Source organism: Barbatula barbatula, assembly GCF_947034865.1.
Source record: "Barbatula barbatula genome assembly, chromosome: 9".
NCBI lineage: Eukaryota > Metazoa > Chordata > Actinopteri > Cypriniformes > Nemacheilidae > Barbatula > Barbatula barbatula.
The window spans coordinates 18,564,974-18,592,108 of NC_136772.1; the positions used below are offsets into that span (position 1 = coordinate 18,564,974).

At 37.7% G+C, this 27,135-nt stretch overlaps 1 protein-coding gene across 3 annotated transcripts in view; it reads right to left on the reverse strand.

Annotated features, from left to right (window-relative positions):
* vwa8 (von Willebrand factor A domain containing 8) overlaps window positions 1-27,135 on the reverse strand; it is a 73,933-nt gene that overhangs the window by 36,282 nt on the left and 10,516 nt on the right. For all 3 annotated transcript variants that reach the window (XM_079464690.1, XM_079464689.1, XM_079464691.1), the window contains exons 13-25: window positions 24,742-24,902; window positions 24,001-24,114; window positions 18,939-19,107; window positions 18,326-18,403; window positions 15,394-15,509; window positions 15,074-15,177; window positions 14,620-14,726; window positions 11,614-11,685; window positions 10,929-11,005; window positions 8,790-8,865; window positions 5,663-5,798; window positions 5,448-5,567; window positions 4,932-5,137 (exon numbers count right to left, since the gene is read on the reverse strand). In XM_079464690.1, the coding sequence (XP_079320816.1) occupies window positions 4,932-5,137; window positions 5,448-5,567; window positions 5,663-5,798; window positions 8,790-8,865; window positions 10,929-11,005; window positions 11,614-11,685; window positions 14,620-14,726; window positions 15,074-15,177; window positions 15,394-15,509; window positions 18,326-18,403; window positions 18,939-19,107; window positions 24,001-24,114; window positions 24,742-24,902 (1,536 nt within the window). The remainder of the gene's footprint in view (window positions 1-4,931; window positions 5,138-5,447; window positions 5,568-5,662; window positions 5,799-8,789; window positions 8,866-10,928; window positions 11,006-11,613; window positions 11,686-14,619; window positions 14,727-15,073; window positions 15,178-15,393; window positions 15,510-18,325; window positions 18,404-18,938; window positions 19,108-24,000; window positions 24,115-24,741; window positions 24,903-27,135) is intronic.

A 27,135-nucleotide genomic window follows, 5' to 3' on the forward strand; every position in this document is an offset into this window, starting at 1 on the left:
AGAGTGTTAAACTCATGAGACAAAAGCATTTACATTTATGCAGATGGCAGATGCTTTTATTAAAAAGCGATTTACAGTGCATAAAAGGCACATTATTCAGTATGTGTGTAATCTGGGGTCAAAACTAACATTAGCACTATAACACAATACCTTAACTGACGGAGATACAGGACATTTGATTGTCTGATTGTCTTATGACACAGCTAAATATTACAATAACAATGACACTGCTTCCTTGTCATGTAAAAAGAAAATAGAAATTCCTAGAATTGACTTAGCCTGACAAATAATTTCTCATTCAATGCGATAGATGAAATCCATCCATTTATAAGAAATCTCTATCTTCTGATAGCTGTACAAAAAGGAGGGGGAGAGATGAGAGCAGGAGGCTGGAAGTCAAGTTTGTGTGTGAGTGGTGTAAAACTCCAAAGACAGGTGGCCCAGATTGGCAGTGTGGCCTCTCAATGTGTCAGATCAGGGTTTGAGTGGGATGATGAAGAGACGGAGCCTCTCTTTTCGTCTCTCTCCTCTCAACTTGTCACAAAGACTCTCGTCCAGGCACTTATTTATAAAATAGTAATTTTTATCACCAATGACAAAGTCTGAATTCCTAATGTTGGGCATATCCTTAATATGATACTGGTTGCACGGAGTACCACTGGTACGGTAGCATCGCAATGCTAATTTCTTCAAAATACTGGCCATGCCGCTCTATTTTTTTACGGTAGTATCATAGAACCGTGAGTAATGTTGCATATGTGCATTAACTTTCTGCATAATAGCCATTTTAAAGGGATATTTGCAAAACTAAATTTCCCCATGTTTTACTCACGTCTAACATATATTTGTGGTCCAATTTTGTACATATGTGTTTATTTAAAAAAATTTGTGACACTCTCTAAATGTATTTGCTATATATTTATTTATAACAATTCTGACCCCATAGAATTGCAATCACATTTTTCTTCGCATAAAATTCTGTCAGAAGTGTCAGCTATTTTGAGACCTAGTGCAGCAGTGTGGCTTTACATATGAAAAACTATGCATGCTTTACTGTCATACAGTCTAATATTAAAGTCCCCATGAAATAGAAAAAGAAAAGTACTGTGGTGTTAATTATAAACAATTTATCCATGCAGGTCAATCTGTTTTTAAAATTCATGTGCCCTCATAATCTTTAATCAAGATCTGAAAATGTACTTCTGCCTTCTAGTGGCGATCCATCTGTGATGACGTCAGTTTTACAGCTTGGGCAGAGCACGTGCTAACTCATCCCTCTCAAACTCAGTTAGCTGCAAGTTATATTTCAAAATGAAATGCCTGCTTTTCTATATAAATTCATGGTGAAAATCACAAGCCACACATTCTATTTGCCATTTATTTGGAATTCCAAACAATTACAAACAATTGCAACTTGGGTTCCATGGAGACTTTACTTTAGTGACATCGTGCACAGTGTAACATGGCACAATAAAGTGACCAAAATAAATTATGTTTATCTAAAATTTTGAATGTATATTAAAGGAAACCCACTGTAAAATGAGATGTATGGCCTAATGCATTGCAATAGACTTACACTACTAGCATTTGTCGTTAGAAACAAATCAAATATTTCCAATTCTTTAAAAGAAAACCTAAATGTAATACTCATTTTAACCTAAGGAGGACGCCATGTTCTTTTTCGATGGTGTATAATGGTTGCACGCACAGCTAGGCAGCCAAACTAAAGGGAACCCAGTGTATATTGAGATGTGAGGCTTAATGCATTTTAATAGCCTTACACTACTAGCATTTGCTATTAGAAACACATCAAATATTTCCAATTCTTAAAAAAAAAACCTAAGTGTAATAATAATTTTAACCCAAGGAGCCTGACATGTTATTTTTCAATGAAGTAAAATGGTTGCACGCACAGCCAGGCATCCAAACTAAACACAGACAACCTAATCAGTTCTTCAGTAAATATTGTCATCTTACTTATCAGACAGACATAAGTTTGTCCATTTAAATGGGGAATCATCAAATATAACGCAGTTAGTATAGTTCTTCAGTAAATATTGTCATCTTACTTATCAGACGGACATCAATTTGTCCATTTAAATGGGGAATCATCAAATCTAACGCAAGTAAATTATGGATTACCTCAGGGATCGGTTTTAGGACCCTTGCTATTCTCCATATACACGCTGCCCATTGGAAACATTATAAAAAAAACATGGAATTAGCTTCCACTGCAGATGATACTCAGCTTTATATCTCATCAATACCAGCTATCCAAATTGGCAGAGTGCATCGAAGATATAAAACATTGGATGACTTGTCATTTCCTTCTTTTAAATTCTAATAAAAAAGAAATATTACTTATCGGACCAAAGACACGTAAACCGAATATTTCAGATTATAAACTGCAAATTGAAGACTATCAATTCAAGTCAAGCTTTATTTATATAGCGCTTTTAACAATTTTCATTGTTACAAAGCAGCTGTACAAGAAAACATTGACTATAAGCAAAACATATAAGGTTATGCAAGTCAAAACACAGGTCAAATATCAGACAGACTATAAATTCCTATATGCAGTGTTAATTAAATAAAACTATAAAATTCTAGCAGCCCCCCGGCCAGGCAAAACAGTATGCAAACAGTGGCAAGGAACCAAAAACTCCTTTGGAGGAGAAAAAAACCTTCAGTTCCCCTCTGGCAAAAGCTGCAGCCTCTGCAAAAGCTCGACAGTGCTTGCACAACAAGGCTAAATAAAAAATAATTAGATTTAAAATTATCATTAATAATTTTGTAGAGTCGCCACATCCTTTGTCCAGCTCTATCATCACAGCATTTGTCAGGTCTGGGCATGGACTACGCCCTGCCCGCTCTGGTAACCTTGGAACAATGAGACAAGACTGGCTGAGAGTAGAGTACTGTTCTGCACTCTCTGATGCAACAAATGCATCAGTTGTTATTGGAAGTGTTCCTGGTTCCGGTTGATCTAACTAGTGCAGCCTAAACCTCCGGAATATATATATTATGATAGTTTAGTGTATGCAAGATTAAAAAGATGCGTTCCAAAGTTTAGGTGCTATATAGGAAAAGGATCCGCCGCCTGCACTTGATTTTGACCGGACGCCTGAGAGCGTAGTGCACGTGAAGGACTGTAATACGAGAGAAGTTCACTCAAGTAGTGAGGAGCTAAACCATGCTGGGCTATATAGGCAATAAGCAAGATTTTAAAGTTAATACAATGCTTTATAGGTAAACAGTGCAAGGTTGACAGAACCGGGCTAATATGCTCATACTTTTTGGAAGTGTAAGAACTCGAGCTGCCGCATTTTGGACCAGTTAAAGTTTTTGTAATTTTAAAGCTATTCCCTTAATACCAACATAATTTTCGAGTCTACGTAGGAGTGTGCTGTAGTCAATGGTGTCGAATGCAGCACTAAGATATAGCAGCACCAATAAGGAGATACAACCTCGGTCAGAAGCCATAAGCAGATCATTTGAAACTCTGATCAAAGCAGTATCTGTACTGTGTGGTGCTCTAAATCCAGACTGGAAATCTTCATTGATGCCATTGGAGGAAGGAACTATAATTGAGTTGAGACAACTTTTTCCAGGTAGATTTGAAATAGGACTTTAGTTAACTAGTTCTCCAGGGTCGAGATGTTTTTTTTTGACAAGGGGCCTTATAACAGCCACCTTATATGCTTTAGGCACATGTCCTAGTGTCAGAGATGAGTTAATAATGCTAAGAAGAGAATCTATCATTTCATAACAAAATCCACCAAAGGGGGTTGAGCTTTCTTATACGTAACACCTAAATTCGAGGGTCAGACACACTCGCCCAATTTAAATCTAGATTACAGACACATCTATTCAGCCAAGCATTTACTTAATGCAAAATATGCTCAATAAACCACCGGGAGATCGCATTTATTAGATATTATTTACTAGAATAATTTAACTTGTTATATAAACACCGTGTACTGTGCTGTGTTTGACCTTTTTTGTGTTGTGTAGTTTATCTTATTTGTTGCTTTGGAACAATGCCAATGTGAAAAGTGCTATATAAATAAAATTGAATTGAATTGAAATATAAGGTTCTGTAGAATAATATATATATATATATATATATATATATACTGCTTAAATAAGAAAAGAAAAGAAAGACGCTATTTGGGTTATTGTCATACATTTTAATATTGTTTGTCAGAAACAATACAAACATGAATATTAATAACCAGAATCATTTCGAATGTATTATATACACAGTGTTTTATACAATGCATTTTATCCAGATTTGGACTTTTTGATGTTGATTTATCAACATCAGTAGCCTAATGTTATTGTCTTCTCTCCCTCCCTTCAGGTGTGCTCTAATACAGAATAAATAACCAAACTACAAGCATCTTATTTTTGTGTTTATCAGTATATTCTCATAATGTATAAAGTATACGATTATGGTGGATGCTGATGTCTTAAATAGTCTTAAATGTCATAAAGGCGGTAGTTTAAAGCTATGATTTAATGCACGCTTTTATGGCAGGCAGGCTGGCTTGTGTCAAGAGGACATAACACCACCTAATTTTACTGTTATATATGAAAACGTGTGTTCTTCGCTGTTGCGAAAGAGAACAGGTTTAGGTTGCAACCATTTGACATCACTGATTTTGATGCCAAAAAAATGGCGGCCTCCAAGTAAAAATATGTTTTCAAAGTTTATGAATACTGTGACAGTTACACAGTTTTTTTATTTCACAATTATTAAATCAATGCCATTGCTCATATATCATTCATCACTCTATACCAAAGGATCCTTTTAAAAAAAAGTTGATACCACAATCCTAAGTCAAAATATCACTCAATATCACTTACATTTTGAACAGAGTTTTTGCTCTATGGATGACAACTAATAAACAAGACAACCTAATGATTACCTGGAGATGCTTTACGATGTTGACCACCTCTCGTGTAGAGTAAGGGTAGGTGATGGTTCCTTGATCGGCCATGTTCCGGAGCTCTCCAAATGCAGCCACCAGCTTCTGGAGAATAGCATCAGGAACGTCAGGCCCATATTGTTTCAGCATGGCAAACTCTGCCTGAGGTTTCGGGTTGTCCACTGCATGGCAGCTAAATATGTCACCTGACAGAATTTTTCGATATTAGAAACACATTTGCAAGATTATTTTTATCTATAGTTAATTATAGACCATCTAACTTTTTTAATTTTTATTTTGTATTGCCAACGCTATGCTACAGAAAACTTTTTTGTTCCACTTTGTTGTACTGATATGATCAATAGGAAAGGACTTTAAAACCTAGTTTTTTTCCACTGCATTTACCACTTACTTGCTTACTTAAATGCTGTGTATCCAATTATACAGTGCTTGTGTACATTCTATACAGTAATCAATAAAGCACATTTGTTGATTCCATCTATAGAAGAATCTCACCAAGAGCACCAAAGAAGTCATTTCCCAAGAATGGAAAGCCAGGTCGATTTGCTAAAACAATCATCCGAAAGTCCGGATGCATGGAGATAGCATTCGGCCTTCCTGCTGCTTCCGATGGACCTATGGAAAAGATGAACAATCCCAGTGTTTAAGACTGTCTGTGACCATCCCAGGTTATTAAATACAGTATATTCAATCCTTTCAACTCATTTCACCTGACACTATTCTCCTTCCATCTGCCAGAATCATCTCTCCGCTCTCCACCAATGTTTTTAGGATACAGGTAACATTTGTGGGTGCTTTGTCAGCTTCATCTATAACCAGGATATGTCCCATCTTCACAGCTTTCACCTTAAAAACAACACAGAAGCACATACTGTTTTGTTGCGTATGCCATGTCAACAATGGATCACACAGACACCATGATCAATATACACTGCTGACATTTTAAAATATAAGGCTGTCTACATCTGGAAACTGCAACACTGTCATGGTGACAGTGATGTCAATTCATTAGGTCAGGGGTTTTCAACCTGTGAGTCACCAGTTTTAAAATAATTTTGTTGAAACATGAAATAAAATACAATATTTAAATATCTTTGGCTGATGAAATCTGATCCATTTCACACCAGCTCCTGAATATCTTGACTCCAAAATATCAAAGAGGAGTGTGAGTTAATGGAAAACTACATAATACCCACATTCATCTTGTTTTCCACATCTCTAAAATATATCTGACATTTGATCATTTTATTTGCAACCCTTTGCTGTCTGGGGGGTTTTCTAGCTGCTTTTATCTGTCGGCTGGCACAATGCGAGACCATTCTGAATCACTGATATCCTATGAGACATCAGAAGAGGCTTGAAAGTGTAAAGTCTATTTATACCCAAAGAGCTGCTGCTGGATGCTAATTGAGGGGCTAAACTCCTGTGTCACAGTCCGCTTTTCATCTCCGTCCTTTGCATTTTATACTATAATCATGGACTTCAAATGACTTTGGATCTGCATGCTCCACTAATAACCAAAACTGTTTCATTTGCAAACCCTGCTCCTTGGTTTTACCGGAATTGCTAATTTAAAAAAAATGAAGGGTCGTCGCCTTGAACGTCTGTGTCTACGAACTGGACTTATAGTCACGCATGTGTTCAGCGTATGGACTTTAAGACAGCTCTTCGTTCATCTAAGGAAGAGTACTATAAAAAATTAATTGGTTCCTGCTAAGGGAATTCAAGAATCCTTTTTCTGTGGTTAATAATATTATAAAGCCACCAGACTCACTCCCTTCTTATATGTATACAGTTGAATCTTGTGAGGCTTTTATGACGTTTTTTTATAGACAAGTAGGTAATATTCACAGGCAAATCCTAGGATTGAATAAATGTAGCCATGCTTTTAGTATCTGTCCTAACCAACCACTAATTTCCATCCTCTCTACTTCCACACTCCCAAGTATGGATGAAGTAGTGTTAAAGTAGTGAAACGTAGTGTTGAGACTGCTTTAATCAAAATTTCTAATGACTTATCCTTAGCCACTGACACAGGATCATTATCGATACTGGTTGTACTCGATCTAAGTGCAGCATTCGATACAATTTCGTATGATATTCTGTTAAGCCAAATGGAATCGATTAGAATTACTGGAACTGTACATTCTTAGTTTAGGTCTTATACAACTGGGGGAACTCTATTTGTTCAATTGAAAATTCATCAAAGCTATCTAATGTTGTTACTGGGGTTCCACAGGGCTCTGTCATGGGTCCTCTCTTATTTATCATTTACCTTTTACCACTTGGTTATATTTTTAGGACGTTTAACATGCCGATGACACCCAGTTTTATTTGTCCTCTAAACCTGGTTCTTCCCCTTCAGAGTCTCTCTCTGACTGTGTTAAAGGAGTGGTTTACAACAAATCTCCTGAAACTTAACAACAATAAAACAGAAATTTTGCTTATTGGCTCAAAAAATACCTTAGCTAATTCAGAAAGTTAAAGCTTCTTGACAAACTTCAATTAGTTCAAAACTCAGCAGCACGAATTATTTCTAGAACCTCAGAACTACATATATTACTCCTGTATTGGAACAACTGCATTGGCTCCCGGTCAAATACCGCATTGATTTAAAAATTATTCTTTTTGTTTACAAAACACTTAATAATCTTTGCTCCATAACTACACCCGGACTTTAAGACCATCTACTGCACATACTCTTCGCGCAACTTCTTTTGGATCCAGATCCTTTAGTTTTCCCACTCCACACCTTTGGAACTCATTACCTCAAGGCATTCGGGAAAGTGAAAATCTTTCCACTTTAAGTTCTCGTCTTAAACTCACCTGTTTAGGCAGGCATTTCGATGATTATATCACTTGTCTAGGGATATTTGTGGTCTAATTGATTATGTTTTGTTTCATTTATTTTTATGTTTACCTTTGTATCCTTGCTTATGATTACTTTGATTTATGTCGGTTAGATCATATGTTGTATTAATGGTTTTATGGATTGTTGTTCTATTCAGTGGAGGGTGTCCTTGAGTGTCTAGTAAGGTGCATTATTATGAGTGTCTAGTAAGGCACATTATTATGAAATAAAATAATAATAATAATTGAGCAGAGACATCATTAAAAGTCTTTCCCTGGTTCACAAAAAAGGTTTCTAAATGGCACCATCATGCTAACAAAACAACAAACGGACTTCAGACACAGGCAGAGTGGAGGATTATAACACACTGTCCTTGAGGTCATTCATTAATTTTTAACGCAGTTTCCCTCATCTGTGCTGGAGTGTCCTATGGGTGTGATCTGGCAACATGTTTGTCCTCACCGGAGCAGTGATCTGGACCATCTGCTGATAGATGAATAAATATCACTATGCAAAGTTTACACTTCACGCGGCTGGTTTTCGGTGGAGTGCAGGACGGCAAGAACAGCTGCTTGTAGGCGAGAACATGAGAAAAGTAAGTCTGTCTAACTAAGGTCTGAAATTTTCCAGCACGCATTGCAACTTATTCAATTCAGTGGTTCATATTTTAAAAATTATAACTGTTTTAGGGTTTGCTGACTTTATTTCTGTGGTTGCCACTGTTAGTGGCATGTTTTTCCTGAATTTAACAGAATCTGTTTAACAGAAATTTTAAATTTTATCAAAATCAACCTCTGGTTGAGCTGACATGGAATGATCGCTTACTTGCTACTTACTTAAATTAAAGAAATCAAATCGAAATTTCAATTAATGTTTTTACAATTTCTGTTAATGCCGAACCTCTGGTCAGAAACAAACCTACGCTGCTTCAGATTTTTGTCACCAGATCCTGTAAACAGAACCCTTGATATCAGATGAATACTGACCAATGGGGAGTCTTCATACACAATGATTCCATCTCGGACAGAGGGCTGCAGAGTTAAAGTCTGGACTGTAGTATCTCTGTTGGAAGATGAGATCAGAACATGTACCATTAACACACCTCGAACATCTCAGAGGAGGAACACTAATTTCATGGGGTCCTACATAAATATGACCAACATTTGATAGACAAAGCAGTGTCTAATTTGACATGTGACACATTTCTCTGTGGAGATACTGAAAGAAGAACCCCTAAAGTGATTATTTTGGTCTTATTTAAAATATCTGTAGCTGTAAATGAGGCCACAATGCAAGTGTGTGTGACTTTGGGTTAACTTTCAACAAGAAACTTGTTGATGTATGATGACTGCCAACTACATCCTCCATAGCTGGGTTGGAAATTAGGGATTTTATTCAAGTCAAATTTAAACTTGCATGACCAATATGATAACTAGTTTTTAAGAACCTCTGAGCCTTTTTTAACTTATATCAACATGTTACTCCCCATATGCCAGAATGTCCAAAATGTTCTCATTTGTGTTCAATCAAAAGTGCCACTTTTAGACTAACCGCACCAGGTTTGGTGCTAAATGCCATTGATTCTCACTTCATGCTACTAATTACAGCATGGCAACATGTAAAAAATATGTTAATGAAGTGGAAAGATTTGATCTGTCAAGAGTGACTTAGTGTCTGTTCCTTACACAAATCTACTGTTTTTAAATATAGCACACTGTATGTTTTTGGCATCACCATACTTTTTACTTTATATAAAACTGCAACTCGTATGTCTAACTTTGATTGCGGATCACGGAAAACAGAAAATAATACAAGCTTAGTATGAAGTGAGTTGTTTGAGTACATCATAACAAATTTTCTTTTAGGGATGAACTATTCCCCTGACTGCATCTCTTCAAACACTGCTGTTCTCATTGCCCTTAGGTGTCCTAATTTCTTAGGGATTAAAATAGCTCACTCCACTCTTAGAGAGGAGATTTTATATTTCAGGCACTCGATGAGTAGAAAAGGAAGTTTCTTTTTCAAATGGAAAACACTAATTTGGTGCATCTGTGACTACAACATAAAGAATGATGTCCTTTTCTTCATGCTGTTTACTGGTTGTGATGCACAACAGTTCACTAAGGAAAAAGCTTTAAGGCACTAAAGGCATTAAAGGAGTCCTGAACTGGCCTTTTTTATTATTTTATAGATCTACTTATGACGTTTGTGTTGTTTTTACATTCAAAAACATCAAAATCAATAAGTAATAGGCTATTTCTACCCTGGTTTTGAGGCTGGCTCAAGAAACACTCTTTTTTTTATGGGCAAGCCGCATTGAAAACTTGGACGTTAACACCCACTGCTATGATTGGATAACATTTCCAAAAGACAGCAGTTAGGATTGCACAATTAGTCGAAAAACTAATCAAGATTATGATAAGAGCTCCAACGATTGTGTAGTCCTTAAAAGCCGTGATTACAACTGTCCATTTATGCTTATTTTCTGCGCATGTCAGCAGGGTTGTTGCGGGTTAAAAGCAGTGTTAAATCAGCAGCCTATCATGAATATGTAGGCGTGGCCTTAACAACAACCAAACAGTGTCTTTTCTATGCGGTTGTGAGCGGAATCTCTAAATGTGTTTCGAAGGATGTTAGTTCACACTAAACGTGTGCTGATAAAAGAACATCGCATGACCAAAACGAAAAGCACCGTCTGTTAATTTTGGCTTTATGTGTGTACTATGTGTACATGGCTAAAGTCATTCGCGAACCAGTGGGTGGGGGCTGAGAAGTAGTTGATATTCTTCTGTGGAGGCGATGTTCAACCAATCAATAACATCAACATTCCAGGACCTGGCGTTCGCTGGGCCTGGTGTCAATAAAGTTGCCATTTCATTAACAAGGACGTCTTCAGTTCTGACACTTACAGGATGTTCGTTTGAATACGATGAGCTTTCATATAACAAAAGCTCAGGTTAAAACTTATTTCTTTATTCATGACACCTTTAAAGCACACATGATGTCAGTGGATATGGGTCATTCCCGGTGTGGCCACGTAACCAGGTTCTAATTGAGTCTACAGGAGAATGGTTTATTTTAATAGGTGTCCCTAAGATTACTGAACTTCAGGAGAACTTTTTTACCTGTGGAGCTGAAGATATTCCCTAGGCCTGTTTAGAAGATGCAAAAATCGATCAACAATCTTGTTTTTCCCAACACCCTGTGAACAAAGGATAAATATGTAAAAGTGGTATTTAGTTGCACATTTCAGTGGTATTTTCGGCACATACTGTATATGAAGAGTTCAGATGCAAAACCCTCCGTCTGACAACTTTCCGGTTAAACAAGCATTTTTATCAGGCTCCACCATTTACTTCAGTGAAAACCAGATATTTCGGACCGGACAGTGTGGTAAATAAGTGGGTTTTGAAGTAACAAATACTATGTGTGGAGAGGATTCACGTAACATCATAATCACATTTTTGACGGAGGTGGCTTCTAGAGGGTTTTGCATCTGAATTCTTCATATGCAGCCTTTGAAATCAATCAATCAATCATAGCTCCAAACTCTTAATATGACAGCAGTCAATACAAGCCGACTCTCACACCAAAAACAATCCCAGGAAACCCTAAGGTCTGGAGTGGGTGACTGATAGGCTTCTGTATACAGTTCAAAAGAAGTTTAAACTTTTAGCAGGTAGATAGATGCATTAAAACGCTGATATGCTTCAGGGAGAAAAGCCACTGCCCAAGGCTAGCATACTGTATTTGTCTCTTCACTTGGTTTTGTTATGGACAGGTCTTCAAGAGAAGGGAATCCTCAGTTACCTGGTTCCCCACCAGAAGCAAGTGTTCCCCCAGCAAGAAGTCCTTCAGCATGTCTTGCATGACCATCATGTGCTTTGCATGAACAAACAAAACAAGTTATACAATCATACCAAAATTAAGTCTTTAATAACATTATAAATCTGTATATAAGCTGTAGCATTAAGAAACAGTTAAAATTAAGATATATAACATAAATAATAAGCAGTATTTATGAATGAACAATGACTGTCTGAGTTAAAAAAAAAAAAAAGTCTTAGTGACAGCATTTGTGGCATAATTAGTTACTAAAAAATATCTACATGGATCTATAAGTCCCAAAATGAAGTTCACATTTTCCACTGAAGCACAGTGAATTATACAGTAAAACCCAGTTTATAATTCAAGCTATACTTATGTTGTAGTTCTTTTCAAAATGATTGTATTTATAAAATAAAAATCAAATAAATAGAGATTTACAGATTTTTTCAGAGTAACTGTTTGTCGTCTGACCTGATTTAAAAACACATAAAAGAACAAAGTTTCTGGCCTTTTTCAAACGTTTCCAAGACACAAATTGTTTATTAATAAGACGAATAAGAATGAGGCTGTTTATCACACAGACACATACAAAACAAGGGATGCAGGAGGATAAGAGTCGTGTTGAGGGGACGTGTCCTCATTTACACCTCAGTGGACTACTGCACCTCTCCTTCTAGTTCTCGAAAGGCAAAAAAAGTAGGTCACTGAAAAGTGGGACATGAGGAACTTTTTCTGTCTACCATTTTCTGAGTCTCTGAATGGAGAGGAACTATTTAAGCATGCTGTTACTGTATCTTTTTAAATCAGTGAATAAAAAGCTACATTTCACCAGTTAAATATGAAAGCCTTGCAATTGACAACAGTGTACACTCACCTAAAGGATTATTAGGAACACCTGTTCAATTTCTCATTAATGCAATTGTCTAATCAACCAAATAACATGGCAGTTGCTTCAATGCATTTAGGGGTGTGGTCCTGGTCAAGACAATCTCCTGAACTCCAAACTGAATGTCAGAATGGGAAAGAAAGGTGATTTAGGCAATTTTGAGCGTGGCATGGTTGTTGGTGCCGGACGGGCCGGTCTGAGTATTTCACAATCTGCTCAGTTACTGGGATTTTCACGCACAACCATTTCTAGGGTTTACAAAGAATGGTGTGAAAAGGGAAAAACATCCAGTATGCGGCAGTCCTGTGGGCGACAATGCCTTGTTGATGCAAGATGTCAGAGGATAATGGGCCGACTGATTCAAGCTGATAGAAGACTTTGACTGAAATATCCACTCGTTACAACCGAGGTATGCAGCAAAGCATTTGTGAAGCCACAACACACACAACCTTGAGACGGATGGGCTACAACAGCAGAAGACCCCACCGTGTACCACTCATCTCCACTACAAATAGGAAAAAGAGGCTACAATTTGCACAAGCTCACCAAAATTGGACAGCTCACCAAAATTGGACATTGGTTTCTTGAACAAGACAATGAGTTCACTGTACTAAAATGGCACCCACAGTCACCAGATCTCAACCCAATAGAGCATCTTTGGGATGTGGTGGAACGGGAGCTTCGTGCCCTGGATGTGGATCCCACAAATCTCCATCAACTGCAAGATGCTATCCTATCAATATGGGCCAACATTTCTAAAGAATGCTTTCAGCACCTTGTTGAATCAATGCCACGTAGAATTAAGGCATTTCTGAAGGCGAAAGGGGGTCAAACACAGTATTAGTATGGTGTTCCTAATAATCCTTTAGGTGAGTGTATATATCTGACTATTAAATGAAACATAATATTGTGATAATAGGTTATAACATAATAATAACACTTGCATAACAGCTAATTTGTTAAGCCAATAGCATGAATCTGTGGCAAACTACCTGTCGGTCGAAACGATGCCAAATAATTTTTTCTGCACTTCTTTTTGGTGTTACAGACAGCACACCTTTAGCCCTTTATGCACCTTTAGCAATTCATGTACTAAAAAGGCCTACTTAAAGGAGGATTTCAGCCATAAATTAAAATTTGTAGTTCATTTACACATCCACAAGCCATAGGTGACTTTTTCATAAGTGAAACAGTAAAATACATTTTTAGCTGAAATCTCGGTTCTTTGTGATTCATAAAAACGCAAAGTTTTTTAGAATCAAAAGTAGATGTAGGCAACAAAAAAAAGGGCCACGGCTACAGCAAAAAGTATTCTTGTTCTACTGAAGAAAGAAGTAATTTCTGATGGGATGATGTGAGGGAAGCACATTTTTAGGTGAACTATAATTTTAAGTCCTCCTGCAAAGCATGGGAACAACAAGTTGCTTGGAACAACAAGTTGCTTAACACAGCAAAGCTCATGTATATGGAAACAACATCTAGATTAACACAGGGCTGTTTGGTCTCTTTTTTAATAGATGAAAGCAGTAAGAGGTTTAACTCTGAATTACGAAAATGCCTTTAAATACCTAAAAAAATAATACGATTACTCCCCATCAACTCATTGTAGACCCGTCAATACCCTTCTGTACTAGTGTGTGTGTGTGTGTGTGTGCATGGGCAACGTGTCTTTATGGGTAGTCTCTGACCTTTGAGCAAAAGCCAGTTGATTTACAAGGTTTAGAGAGAGAGAGAGAGAGAGAGAGAGATGAAGACTGAGGTTTCCTCATACCAGACCAGTCATTAGATGTTGCTCTGAACCACAGGCAATGTATGTTTGCTGATATACTGACACTGATGCATCACTACAAAGGATAATGTCAACATGAGCTAGTTGTAGCCCATCTGGGCTGTTGGCCGCAGAGGATGATGATAGTACCTGCTAAAAATAATGCTGCTTAAAAGGTTCTTCACAGCGATACCATAGAAGAATTTGATTGATTCCACCAAGAACCATCCAGTCAAAGGTTCTTTAAAGAACCATCTCTTTCTTCCTTTTTTTAATCATGGTTCTTCAGATGTTAAAGGTTCTTTATGAAACCAAAATGTTCTAATGAAATTACCTGAACATTTTCATAAAAGAGCACGTCTGGGACCTTCATCTTCTCATCAGGGATATATACCGGAGCGGAGACATTACCGATGGTTAGAAGTCCATCTTTTACTGTGCCTAATTGGGACAAAAGTAAGAACCATGTCAGCTCTATTTGTCACATTTCTATAGCTAAGCTAAACCTATTTCCAGGGACAGTATCAACACTTTTAAGGCACCACACTGAGAAAGATCTGAAATGTAATACTCTGGAAGAGTCTCTTACAGAAGGAGGGGAAATGGGACGAAAATATCAAGTCAGGCTAAATTGTATAGGCCAATCAGAACATATTGGGGACGTGGCCCACTGAATTCAAATGAAAACGCATTGAACTGAAAGGAAGATTCTTTTTTCATTCTGTATTTGCTTAGCTGGGGTTGGAGCTAGGCTATGATGAGACCAGGAAGGCGGTAATATGACTCACATGTATAGTGCTGGTCATGTTCAGCTCTTGGGTCAGGCTGCTCCTCTATTGAGCAGTTGGTTAAACTTTTTTGAAGAGACGAGCGAGCCAGGCTGGGGAGGAACCTACAAATCCAACAGAAAAAAATCTTACATGATGCATTCCAATTTCCCAGTTATTATAATTGTGTTTTAAAGGTCATGTATGCCATTTCAAAGCCACTATTATAACACTCCATGATGCCCTGAACCAATGACCTGGCACTGTTGATTTTAAGTATGTTGTAACGTATTTGGTTCCAATGGTTGCATTGTGCCACCTATGAATGTGTTTGCATTCACCTGGACAGACAGGCTTTGTTCACAGCGTGTGCAATGCTCTCCTGTGGATACTGAGAAAGACGTCGGCAGATTCTCAGCAGCTGCCTGGTGGACAGTGAGGATGCAAGGGACAGGGCCTGAATATAAAAAACAAACACACAGATACACCAAACAATAATTATGTTTACATCCCATTATCACAAGTATTCCAAATGGAAAAACACAATTTACAATTTCTGTCCTCTGTCATTAATCAAAGGTATTGCTGCAAAATATATTAATACAATTGACAATTAGAAACCTTTTTTATCTCTATATTTTGCTGGCATTGGTGCAGAATATGATTTATGTATTTTCAGGTTGAGACAAGTAAAGAGCTGCAAAAACCTTTCTATCCTATTTCTACCTATTTTATGACAGGTGTCCTGTCATAAATTCATCCACACAAATTAATCAAACACAAACATATTATATTTACTTTTTGTTCTCTTTTAGAAGGTAACTGAGAGCTTTAGAAAATAAATATTTGATAGGTCTATTTGCAAAAATATATCACACTACTCCAGCATTTCACAATTCAATAATGCCAACTGAACGTTCTCCATATTTTTCAATTCTTTATTTGTATTACTTTGTAAAATATATTTGTATGGCTTACACACGACCATATCTGTAGCACATCTGGGTTTTAATGCATGCATTTTATTACTGAGGAGAGCTAAAATTATGTTGTACATTAGTGCAATGATAATAAAGGTATTCTATTCTCTTCTATTCTCTTCTATTCTATTCTATTCTATTCTCTTCTATTCTCTTCTATTCTCTTCTATTCTCTTCTATTCTCTTCTATTCTATTCTATTCTATTCTATTCTCTTCTCTTCTATTCTATTCTCTTCTCTTCTATTCTATTCTATTCTATTCTATTCTATTCTATTCTATTCTATTCTATTCTATACTATTCTATTCTATTCTGTGAGTGCTCTGTGTTTGTAAGTGGATATGTAGAGCTAATTATTGACTAATTATCCACACACAGCACCTGTCAATGTGAAGAGCAACAGCAGGGTTCTGCAAGTAAAGATATTTGTCATTGGCCCCATCGAGAAATTGATTTTAAACATTTCTGAATAATAACTTAAACTTTTAAACGAAACTACCTGAAATGTCTCACTTGCTTGTAGAGAAGAAGCATATCAAGTGAGAATTCAACTTAATTTAAAAAAAGATATTGGTGAAGCCCCTTTTACCATGGGAACAGTAATACTGACAACAGACTACACTCTTAACCTACTTCTATTATTTCATTGCTGTCTTTCTAAAACTTCAGATTTTTTCAATAATTGGAAAAAACACTAATGATTATAGATGATTAAATAAAGTGTTGTCAAAGATAGCAAGCACTTTTTAATACTTTGTATTGATCAGATATGTGCATAAACCAGTGACAAACATAAAGGGTAACTAATAATAATGATTTATTATTAAAATCACAAAATATGGATATATTAATTTTCAGATGGACAGCAGTGAATTTGTAAAGATCTTGCAAACTTAATGTATACAATTGTTTTGGTAAAAGTTTTTATTGTTCCGTTGATTTTTTTTTAGTACATAATTTGGGATGCTTTGTGATATGATTAGTTAATTTACAAGAAGGCTTTTTAAAATCTTAATATTTGCTGCGTAAAACCAATTGTAGCGAGGTAGGCGGGACGACAGCCGGGATGCGAGGTGCAGCTGTACGCGCACTGGTCTCGTATCACTGAGGAGATTGGGGAGCATAAGAGGACGAGCGACCGGACCATCAGTGAGAGAGGACCGGGCCCGGATATTTGTTATGATTTGTGTCGCCAGCAGACGCTGGCAGACTTTGTTTTTTTACGATTGATTTTTATAAATTAAAAGTTATTTTATGTTCGCCCGTTCCCGTCTCCTTCCCTTTTATTGAATCTTGTTACATGGGTGCCGAAACCCGGGAGGAAGGAGAGACATGCTGTCAGAGAGTCCTCGCCGCCGAGTGGCCTCGCGGTGCCGGAGAGTTCGGCAGTGCGGATGAGAGACGTCCGCCAGCGGCTGCCCGAAATGGTGGTTCTGGAACAGAGGAGACCTCGCAGCCGAGCACCTGGGTCGAGGTGGGATGGCTGCCTACCCAGAGGGAGCGGGGGGAGCAGGGGTTAGCGCGCAAGGCACCCCGAAGGAGAGTACCCCGGCTGGTTGAGGACTGAGCGGCAGCATGTCGGGCAACCGGACTATAATTTTCGGGTCGCTCAGAGTGCTCCCGTCTCTGTTCTCTCGTCTCGTCGGTGCATACCCCCAGGGGATAGTTCCGCCAAGGCTGCACGACACCCCCAAGGGTAGCGAGGTAGTCGGGACGAGAGCTGGGATGCGAGCTGTACGCGTACCGGTCTCGTATCATGGAGGAGATTGGGGAGCATAAGAGGACGAGCGATCAGACCGTCAGTGAGAGAGGACCGGGCCCGGACATTTGTTATGGTTTGTGTGTGTGTCGCCTTGTGTATGCTTTGTTTATTTACAAAGTTATTTTATGTTTGCCGGTTCCCGTCTCCTTCCTTCCCTTTTATTGAACCTTGTTACACCAATTTTGAAATCTTCCGATTTATCTCAAAGCTGGACTGTTAAACTTTATGGAACCATATTTCGAAATTCATAAAATGGATTGAAAGTTCACAGGAAAAAGATTCACTTTTACAGCATATAAAGAGATTCTAGAAGAAGACGTTCCTAAGCAGGAAGCTATACAGTACAAGCTAAGTGCACTAACAAAGGTTCATGTAAGGTGAATAACCTACTTATTATCCTATATAAGTTTGCTCCTTCACCTCCACTGGTCAAAGAATGTGTTGTCTTCAAATCGCATGTAACAATGCTGGTGGTGATAAAATCGTTGATTTTGGTTTCTGTCTTCGAAAGTGTTGACATTAAAGTGCTTACGGTTGGATCGTAGGACTTTTGCAGGCTGTGTGTCAGGTGTAGCAGCTGCTCCACCGCCTCTTTAGGAACATTTGGGATCTATTAAAATCCAAACAGAGCAATTAAATTCCAACCTTCTTAAACCTGACATTTTTACTATAATTTTTACATGGTTTCATCTTATCTATGATTCTGTAAATGACAATAACCTGTGCCGAAAGTTTAAAAATCTTGCAAATCAATAATAATTGTCGTGTAATACATTGTCGAAACAAATTGAGTTCAAACATTGGTCAAAGCTATATTATGAAAACCACACACCTAGAATATGCATTTAATCTAATTCATGGGTCTCAAACTCAGTTCCTGGAGGGCCAAAGCTCTGCACAGTTTAGCTCCAACCAGCTCTAAACCACACCTGCTTGGAAGTTTCTTGTAATCCTGAAGATGTTGATTAGCTGAATTAGGTGTGTTTGATTAGGGTTGGACCTAAACTGTGCAGAGCTGTGGCCCTCCAGGAACTGAGTTTGAGACCCATGACATAATTCATTACTCAGCACGTGAACATGATACAAAATACGGTTATAAACAGGTTATTGAATTTTACGTTCAAAATAAACTTGAAGCAACATACCATGCCCTGTATAACAGCAGTTTCTTCTGCTTTGGCCAGTGGTTTGATGGTGTGAAAGAAAAACATAGTGAGAATCTCCGGGCCGAGCCACTGCTGTTTGATACTGCTGACCTGCGGAGGCTCCGCTAGGGCAATGATACGGAACGATGGATGGATGGGGAAAATGGATCTGTGAAGAAACACCACAGTGAAAAGTTTGACAGTTTTATTTATTATTGATTTTAAAAGCACAGCCTCTTTTCAGCACATGCCTGAGGAACAAATAAGTCACAAAAAAGAGCACAGCCTCGTCACCATACTCTTTGATTGTAGTGGCCAAAACAACGTTTTAACAAAAATTCTAATCCTGGCAGAAAGAAAACAAATCATAAGGGTTTTAATGCAAGAAAAAAATCCTATATGCATGAAATACCTGCAGGACCAACTACATGTGCAGTATACAAACAAAGCACACTTCAAAGATAACAGTTCACCACTGTGATGATAGAACAAGGAATAAATCACAGTAACATCTCCCCTTACAAATGATTTCAAACAGGCTCCAAAGCCAATGGACCAACAGGTGAACAGAAACCACCATTACAGCAACATCAGTCTTTGGTAGTGAAACATAAAATAATAATTTTAACAAAGGCACTTGACCACTGATGACTATAAGAAAACAAGAGTGTGTAAATCCAGCCCATTGACCTGTCAGAGTGAATTGGCTATGCCCATGTCAAGATCCATGCCCTCACTGATCTGCGGCACAGTTTATGCTGTAACGCTGACAATAGCTTGCATGCGAGCTGCATCTCGACCTAATCCAAATAGACAGCTACATCTATTTATAAACAACAAATCCCCCTGCATGAAATGCATAGATACACCTACTGGCGCACAGATTCTTCATTATCACACTATTTTAGATCTTCATTAGATCAACTGCCTCTTGTTGCCTGGCAACAGTTTCTTACCTTCCAAGCATGTGCCCTTGCTTTCAAAGACACCAGCACTCATTTCTTACATTATGGAATGAAGCACTTGTTAGAAGTGATCAGGTGCATCACTATCATCTATACCCAAAACACTTAACAATATGTTACTGAACTAGAAGAAAATCGAAAACTTTGAGCCTGTTAGTTACATAAAGGTATCTTCAAAAGAATGTATAGAATTACATAAGAAAACATGTAACTTATATAATGCTTTTTCACTTTATGATTTTTTTTATTTGTAAAATAACAGCGTTAACATTCTTAAAATATCAGCGTTTGGAATTGGATCTGCTGATGTTTTGTGATGCTTGTTTCTGAAGGTAGGCCGAACACACTGTTATATGCAACAAGTCTAATTATAAGACAGAAAGAGAGAACGTACTAAGAATAGTACCAGCAGACCTCCCCTACTGTAAGGGCTCTTATATTCTGCTTTAATGCGCAGTGGCCTTGGGGGTCAAAGACGCTAGCCCTTTCCACACAGCCAAGCAAAGTGAGACTTATAGTAGTCTCATTTATAATGCCGTGTAGTAAGGAGTGTATGTGAGTCGACAGAGAATTGCTAATTAAAGCAGTGTTGGAACCACATAAAGAGAGCACAAGTGTTGCTTGAGACGGCGGCTGGAAAACACGGGAAGAGGAAGTGGCTTTATTTCAACCTCAGACACGCCACCACAAACATCCTTCCTAACAGTCTAGGTGGGGCTCCATGAGCAGAACACAAATATTCATCCAACACTTATTTCTCTAGTCAAGACACTCAAAATTGTGTAATTGCTTAAACCATAAAATAACTATTTTATTTAAATTTTCATGTGCCCATTTATGAAGACTATGGATCGTTATGGATTTGACAATTTGGAAATTGACATATTTTATATAGATACATATGGGGGAGCATTGATAGATTATGATTATACTGTATTGCAATATATATCATTTTAAAATCAGTTTAAATTGGAAACTCAGAGAAATAATTCATAACCACTACTTGCACTGGTTACCTATAAAGCATCGCAATAACTTTAAAATCTTGTTTATTGCCTGGTCACAAAGCCCTGCATGGTTTAGCTCCTCACTACTTGAGTGAATTTCTCTCGTATTACAGTCCTTCACGTGCACTATGCTCTCAGGCATCCGGTCAGCTGGTAATACCTAGAATTTCTAAATCAAGTGCAGGCGGCAGATCCTTTTCCTATCTAGCGTCTAAACTTTGGAACAGTCTTGCCTGCACTGTCCGGGAGGCAGACACACTGTCAGTTTAAATCTAGTCTAAAGATGCATCTTTTTAATATTGCATACACTACACTATCATAATATATATTCCGAAGGTTTAGGCTGCACTAGTTAGATCAACCAGAACCAGGAACACTTCCAATAACAACAGATGCATTCGTTGCATTCAAGAGTGCAGAACAGTACTCAACTCTCAGCCAGTCTTGTCTCATTGTTCCAAGGTAACCAGAGCGGGCAGGAAGCAGCCCATGCCCAGACCTGACAAATGCTGTGATGATAGAGCTGGACAAAAGACGTGGCAACTCTACAAAATTATTAATGATAATCTTAAATCTAATTTATTTTTATTTTGCTTTGTTGTGAGAGCACTGTCGAGCTTGTGCAGAGGCTGCAGCTTTTACCAGAGGGGAACTGGAATCCCCTGGTTAGGCCTGGTTTCCATCTGAGGTTTTTTTTTCTCCTCCAATGGAGTTTTGGGTTACGCGCCACCATTTGCATACTGTTTTGCACTGTTTGCCTGGCCAGGGGGCTGCTAGAATTTTATAGTTTTATTTAATTAACACTACATATAGGAATTTATAGTCTGTCTGATATTTGACTTGAACAACCTTTTATGTTTTACTTATAGTCAATGTTTTCTTGTACAGCTGCTTTGTAACAATGAACATTGTCAAAAGGGCTATATAAATAAAGCTGACTTGACTTAATGTTAAACGTGACAAAGTAGTTAATAATACATGTACCATTATCTAACCAAAGTTACTGTATGAAGAAAATTATCTGAAAAAATGAAAAGTAGAAAGACAGAATGCGTATAGTTGACGTAGACGAGTAAATGAGATGAATACAAGAGACAAGAAAATACCCAGAGCCCTTGTCCTTGTGACTACACCCAACCTGAGAAAACTGACCAATCACTAAGCCCCTCTCTCAAACACAGATCAACCAATGGTAGTTGAGTATCAGTTGCATGGTTACACTGGAACTCTGACATCTCTAGGGCTTCAGGGCAATAGAGAAACATTGTAAGATCTTAAAGCTCTCATCAGGAGTTCACTAATGGCACCTGTGAACTCATTATCAGGATAAAAGACACCTGTCCACAACCCTCAGACAGTCAGACTCCAAACTCTACTTGGAGAAAATTATGTAGCTTACACTTTTCAAGTGCTTTTAGACCCGAAATGTGACCGGTCCCATATCTATATGTATACCATGTTTTCTGTCGCATATGGTTGTGTTTGGGCTAAGCCCCAGATATCCAGTGACCCCAGAACTGCACAATATTTACACCCAACGTTTAGACCGTTATATTCAGAAAAATTAAATTAAGATATATATAGGCATTTATACAGCTTGCCTTTTTGATAAATGGGTGCAAAAGACAAACACCTGGCAACCTCCAAAAACTGAGGGGGACATTAAGATGCAGAGAGGATATAGATGGTAAATGGCCAGGAATCAGTGTTTTAATAAAATGATTACCTTGACTTGCATCAGGAAGCATAACAATGATCTGAATTCTGTTGCCATGTGCATGTTGAACAAGCATGATAACTAATTTCTTCATTAACAAACCACACAACAGTTCTAAAAAAATCATAAACACTGTCAAAATAAGCAGTTATACTTTGTGTCTTATGTTATGTTATAAAATAAGACTGTTAAAAACTAGCCAATTAACACCACTTGTGTCATACCACAAGAACGGACTGACCAATATAAACAGCAAGTGTCATTATGTTAAATTACAAAATATATAAAATAAGCCCTCAGATTAATTTGAGCTGGACTGTCTGGTGGCCAGTTTATTTTTATTGCAGTTTGCAGATGAAAACAGCCATTGTCACGGCCTAAAATATATTTCATTGTAACTTCATGCTTCTACCAGACATAAACGCTCGCTCTAGACTCTCTGCCACAATGGCAGAGCTTTCTTTCAGTTTAAATGATGTTCTGAGTTTCACTACAGAGATTATGTCAAAGGACGCGTGTGAGCTATCAAAATATTCAACATGTTCCAGCCAGCAGACAATTGGTCATGAACAAGCTGTCATGTTTCTCTGGGCTAGTTAAAAGAATAGTTCACCAAAAAAGGAAAATTAACCCATAATTTACTCACCCCCATGCCATCCGAGTTAATCTGCCAAACACATATAATTTAAAATTGTACACATAAATGAATGAAGCGTGGCTTTGCACCACTTGCAGACTTAAGTTCCAACCATAATCCAACATTTCAAGCAATCCTGAAACTAACCTACAATAAAAAAATATCAATCAATACTATCAGTTAAATAGAGAAAAGGTAATTTTAACAAGTAGTCTACACTACTGTTAAAATAAGTGTGTTGTCTGTAGCTCTTAATGCAGCATAGTAGGAAGGGAACTGAACAGCGATTGGTGCTATAGACCATTTTGCAAGACATAAACAACACTGGAAGCTCTTCCTTCCATCTTCCCTCTTTCCAGTCTTTTAAAGGTACATCCAATAGGAACAAATGACAACAAACAAAACATTTATAATTTAATCAAAATGTTAAACAAACATTTTATCAAGAAATCAAGACTATATTATGCAAAATACTTGAGTTGATTAGACCTGCCCAACAAATACCATAACATAAAAGGGCCTTACCAGTTTTGTTTTTATTTCAGCTTAAAAAAAGGAATATCTAATGATAGAATTTATCACATTAGGTGAACTGATCCTTTAATGAGTGTGATGTAATGTACAAAGGCTGTAATAATGAATGTGCTGCCCTCTAACATGAAAACAAGTTTTGGTGTTGATTAAATTGAGCTTCTTAAAATGAGTTGCTGTTGGAAAAACCTGATCCTTTCATTACCTGTCCTGCAGATCCTGGTCACTGAGCTGCAACTCTTCCTTTAGCGTTTGGTAACGGTCCCACCTCAATAGTCGAGTCCCGTCATACAGGGCCAACTCTCTATCATGCAGCAACCTAAAACAGCAGAAGATATTAATAAACAAACAAACCAACCATTAAAATGAACAGTTAGAAACACCATATGTGTCTTCTTAGTTTAAAGCTCGTCAGGTCATGTACACAGTGCAGGTTAAATCAGTTGACTATCTTCTAATCGATGTATCTAATTTTGTAGATACATAGTTTGGTTATTTACAACGTCAGAACATACAACATACATCAAATTCTACTGAAAAGAAATTCAGATAGTGATAAGCAAGTTTTAATTTCATTGAAAGTGTGTTCGGAACTAAAAAAGCAAGAAACTAGCACTTCCATATTTAAATGAGATTCACTTCTAAAACTTTGCGGTGTAAAATCTCATTGTGCATTAAAACAAGTGTGTAGTGGCAATAAAGCCAACGGCAATGGTGCTCAAATTGGAGGTCCGTCTTTGAGTCTGACTCACAGTGTATAACAGTAGACATAACAGGAGGAGGAGGTTATGGACCCACTGGCATCAAAAAGTTTTTTGCGTATAACATAATCATGAGTGTGATTGGCAGAAGGTACATTGCATACTTTCATGGTGGATATTTAATGTGAACAGGTCTTCAGATTCAGAATAAGCTCAGCAAAGTGCAATAAAGGGGTAAAACTGACCTAGAAAGCACAGCTAGAGTGCCCAGGTTCACTCGGTGGATGCCATCTAGTAATACCAGTTTGCCCTCCTGAGCAGCAGTGACCAGCGGCGAGGCCTTCCAGGCTGTGTCTCCGTTAGGAAGGGTGTACCTCTGCTGGAGGAGGTCCCGAGCTGTCATATCCTACCAGTCACACACACAAAAGCTGTCATTTCGTCTATGCTGTGGTGTGTTGAAAGAGAGACAAAGGGTCTATAAAGGGGGTATGGGACTTCAAAGAGCATTTAAACTTTTACAGAAATGAAAAGAACTGAATTACACATATAATGATAATATTTTAAATATATTACTCCACTGTTAAAACATTTCGGATCACATAACTGAGATATTTTTCATGATCTTAAAAACCTATTGACATACTGAAGGCATATTCTGAAATGAGTTAAATAGAATTGTGCAAACATTATATTCTCATATTACAATCTTTTCAAACATATTCAAGAAGCAATGTGAAGATTTTAGCGACAAGCAATACGTTTAGAAACTGCAACCAACACCTCACTTCCACCCCCCTCCATGCCCCTCACTTTCGAAGCACTACGGTGGCTGCACAGAACTAAGATGTCATCGCTTTTTTGCTTCTTTGCCGAAAGGACACCGTATTTATGAAATGCGCATTGAAGAGCAGTTTGTCCCTGTAGGGCTACTGTAGAAACAACATGGCGAATTCCATCCAAAGGGACCCACTGTGTATGTAGACAGATGTAGCTCATTCTTAGGCATGGGTCCCCAGGTTTGGTCCTGGAGGGCCGGTGTTTAGCTTCAACCCTAATTAAACACACCTGAACCAGCTAATCAAAGTCTCACTAGGCACAGCAAAAACTTGCAGGCAGGTGTGTTGAGGCATGGTTGGAGCTAAACTCTCCAGGAACAAGTTTGGGGACCATGTTCAAAGCTAATTAAAACAAAACTTCATCTCATGTAAGGTCTTTAAACACCTCTGAAGACAGTTATCTATATTATGTAACATTTATGTCAATAGATCCCACACTGGACCTTTAGATGGCCAGGACGAAATAATGAAGAAAAAGCAGCCAAGAAGAGCCCAGCATAGATCGTCAACTGTTTTAATGTAGCCTAAAATGGTAAGACCTCAAAAAGCTGGTTAATATGAAAAAATGCAAAGATTGGTGGCTACATCATACCTATAAATAGCCTACAGGCCACTTATTTGCATGATTTATAAAAAAATCTAATAAAGACGTATTTCTTCGTTTTTTATATAGTAAAGGGATAGTAACTTTGTTTTAGAACCTATTGTACTAATTGCTCTTTGTATGACATATCGCTTATTGCTCGCTTTGGATAAAAGCGTCTGCTAAATGACTAAATGTAAATGTAAATACATTAATGACAATTTCAAAGGTGGGAAGTACTTTTACTCTATAGAACATGAAGTATCAGTACTTTTTGGAAACAAAATAGTTCACTACATTATAAAATACTTCTTCCTTCACTATATTTCATAAATACATTTTTATGTTTTTTTTACCTTTAAAACTTAAGTACATTACAGTACTAGTTTCCTGATTTTACTCAAACATTTTTTAATTAAAAGTACTTAATGTAGTGAAGTAATATTTCTCTCAAGTAAAAACACTGCTAAAATACAGACATTTCAAAATACACTTGAGGGTAAAAATGAAGAGTTCCCACTTCCCACCTCTGCAATTCCTTGACCATTAAACACATAATAAGGTGAACCTTTCCACTAGGATTGTTTGCCAGGTTGTCAAAATTCTTACTCACTTTCTAGGAGAGGAAAATTGTAAATGTTATCTACAGAGAGAGCTTAAAAATATCAACAAGAGGAAACAAAACACAAAACATATTATTGCTTAGCAATAAGACCGACTCTAATTCTGGTCCATGATGTAGTGTTTTTTTCCAAAACACTCTACTAAAAAGCACTCAGTGTCATCAGGGTGAACCATGGCCTGTATGCGTTCATAAAAGGCCTTCAGTGGTCTGACAAGATGAAGCTTGCGCCAAAATTCCTCTTTTCCCAATACGCTGTGACCTCTTGCTCTAACCAGGCAAAAATAACTTCAGCATCATGCACAAGCAGCTTCCTTTTCCTGCTCTCTCCCTGAGACAACAGAATTCCCGGCATTCCAACATAAACACACAAATGCAGCGTTCTACTACCTGTGGCATTTACACTCGACTTTGAGTGCCTTTTCACAGCCTGTCTGGTTTGCATCAAAACTCAAGAGAACTGTGATCATGTCCAGATAGTAACAGGCTACTCAGGGTGTGAAAAGCATCCCGGCCGCTGGTCACTTGCTGGGAAATCAGCTTTATTTGCTCACTACTTTTTTAGTGAAGTGTTGGCAAGCACTGTACGTTTGCTCAA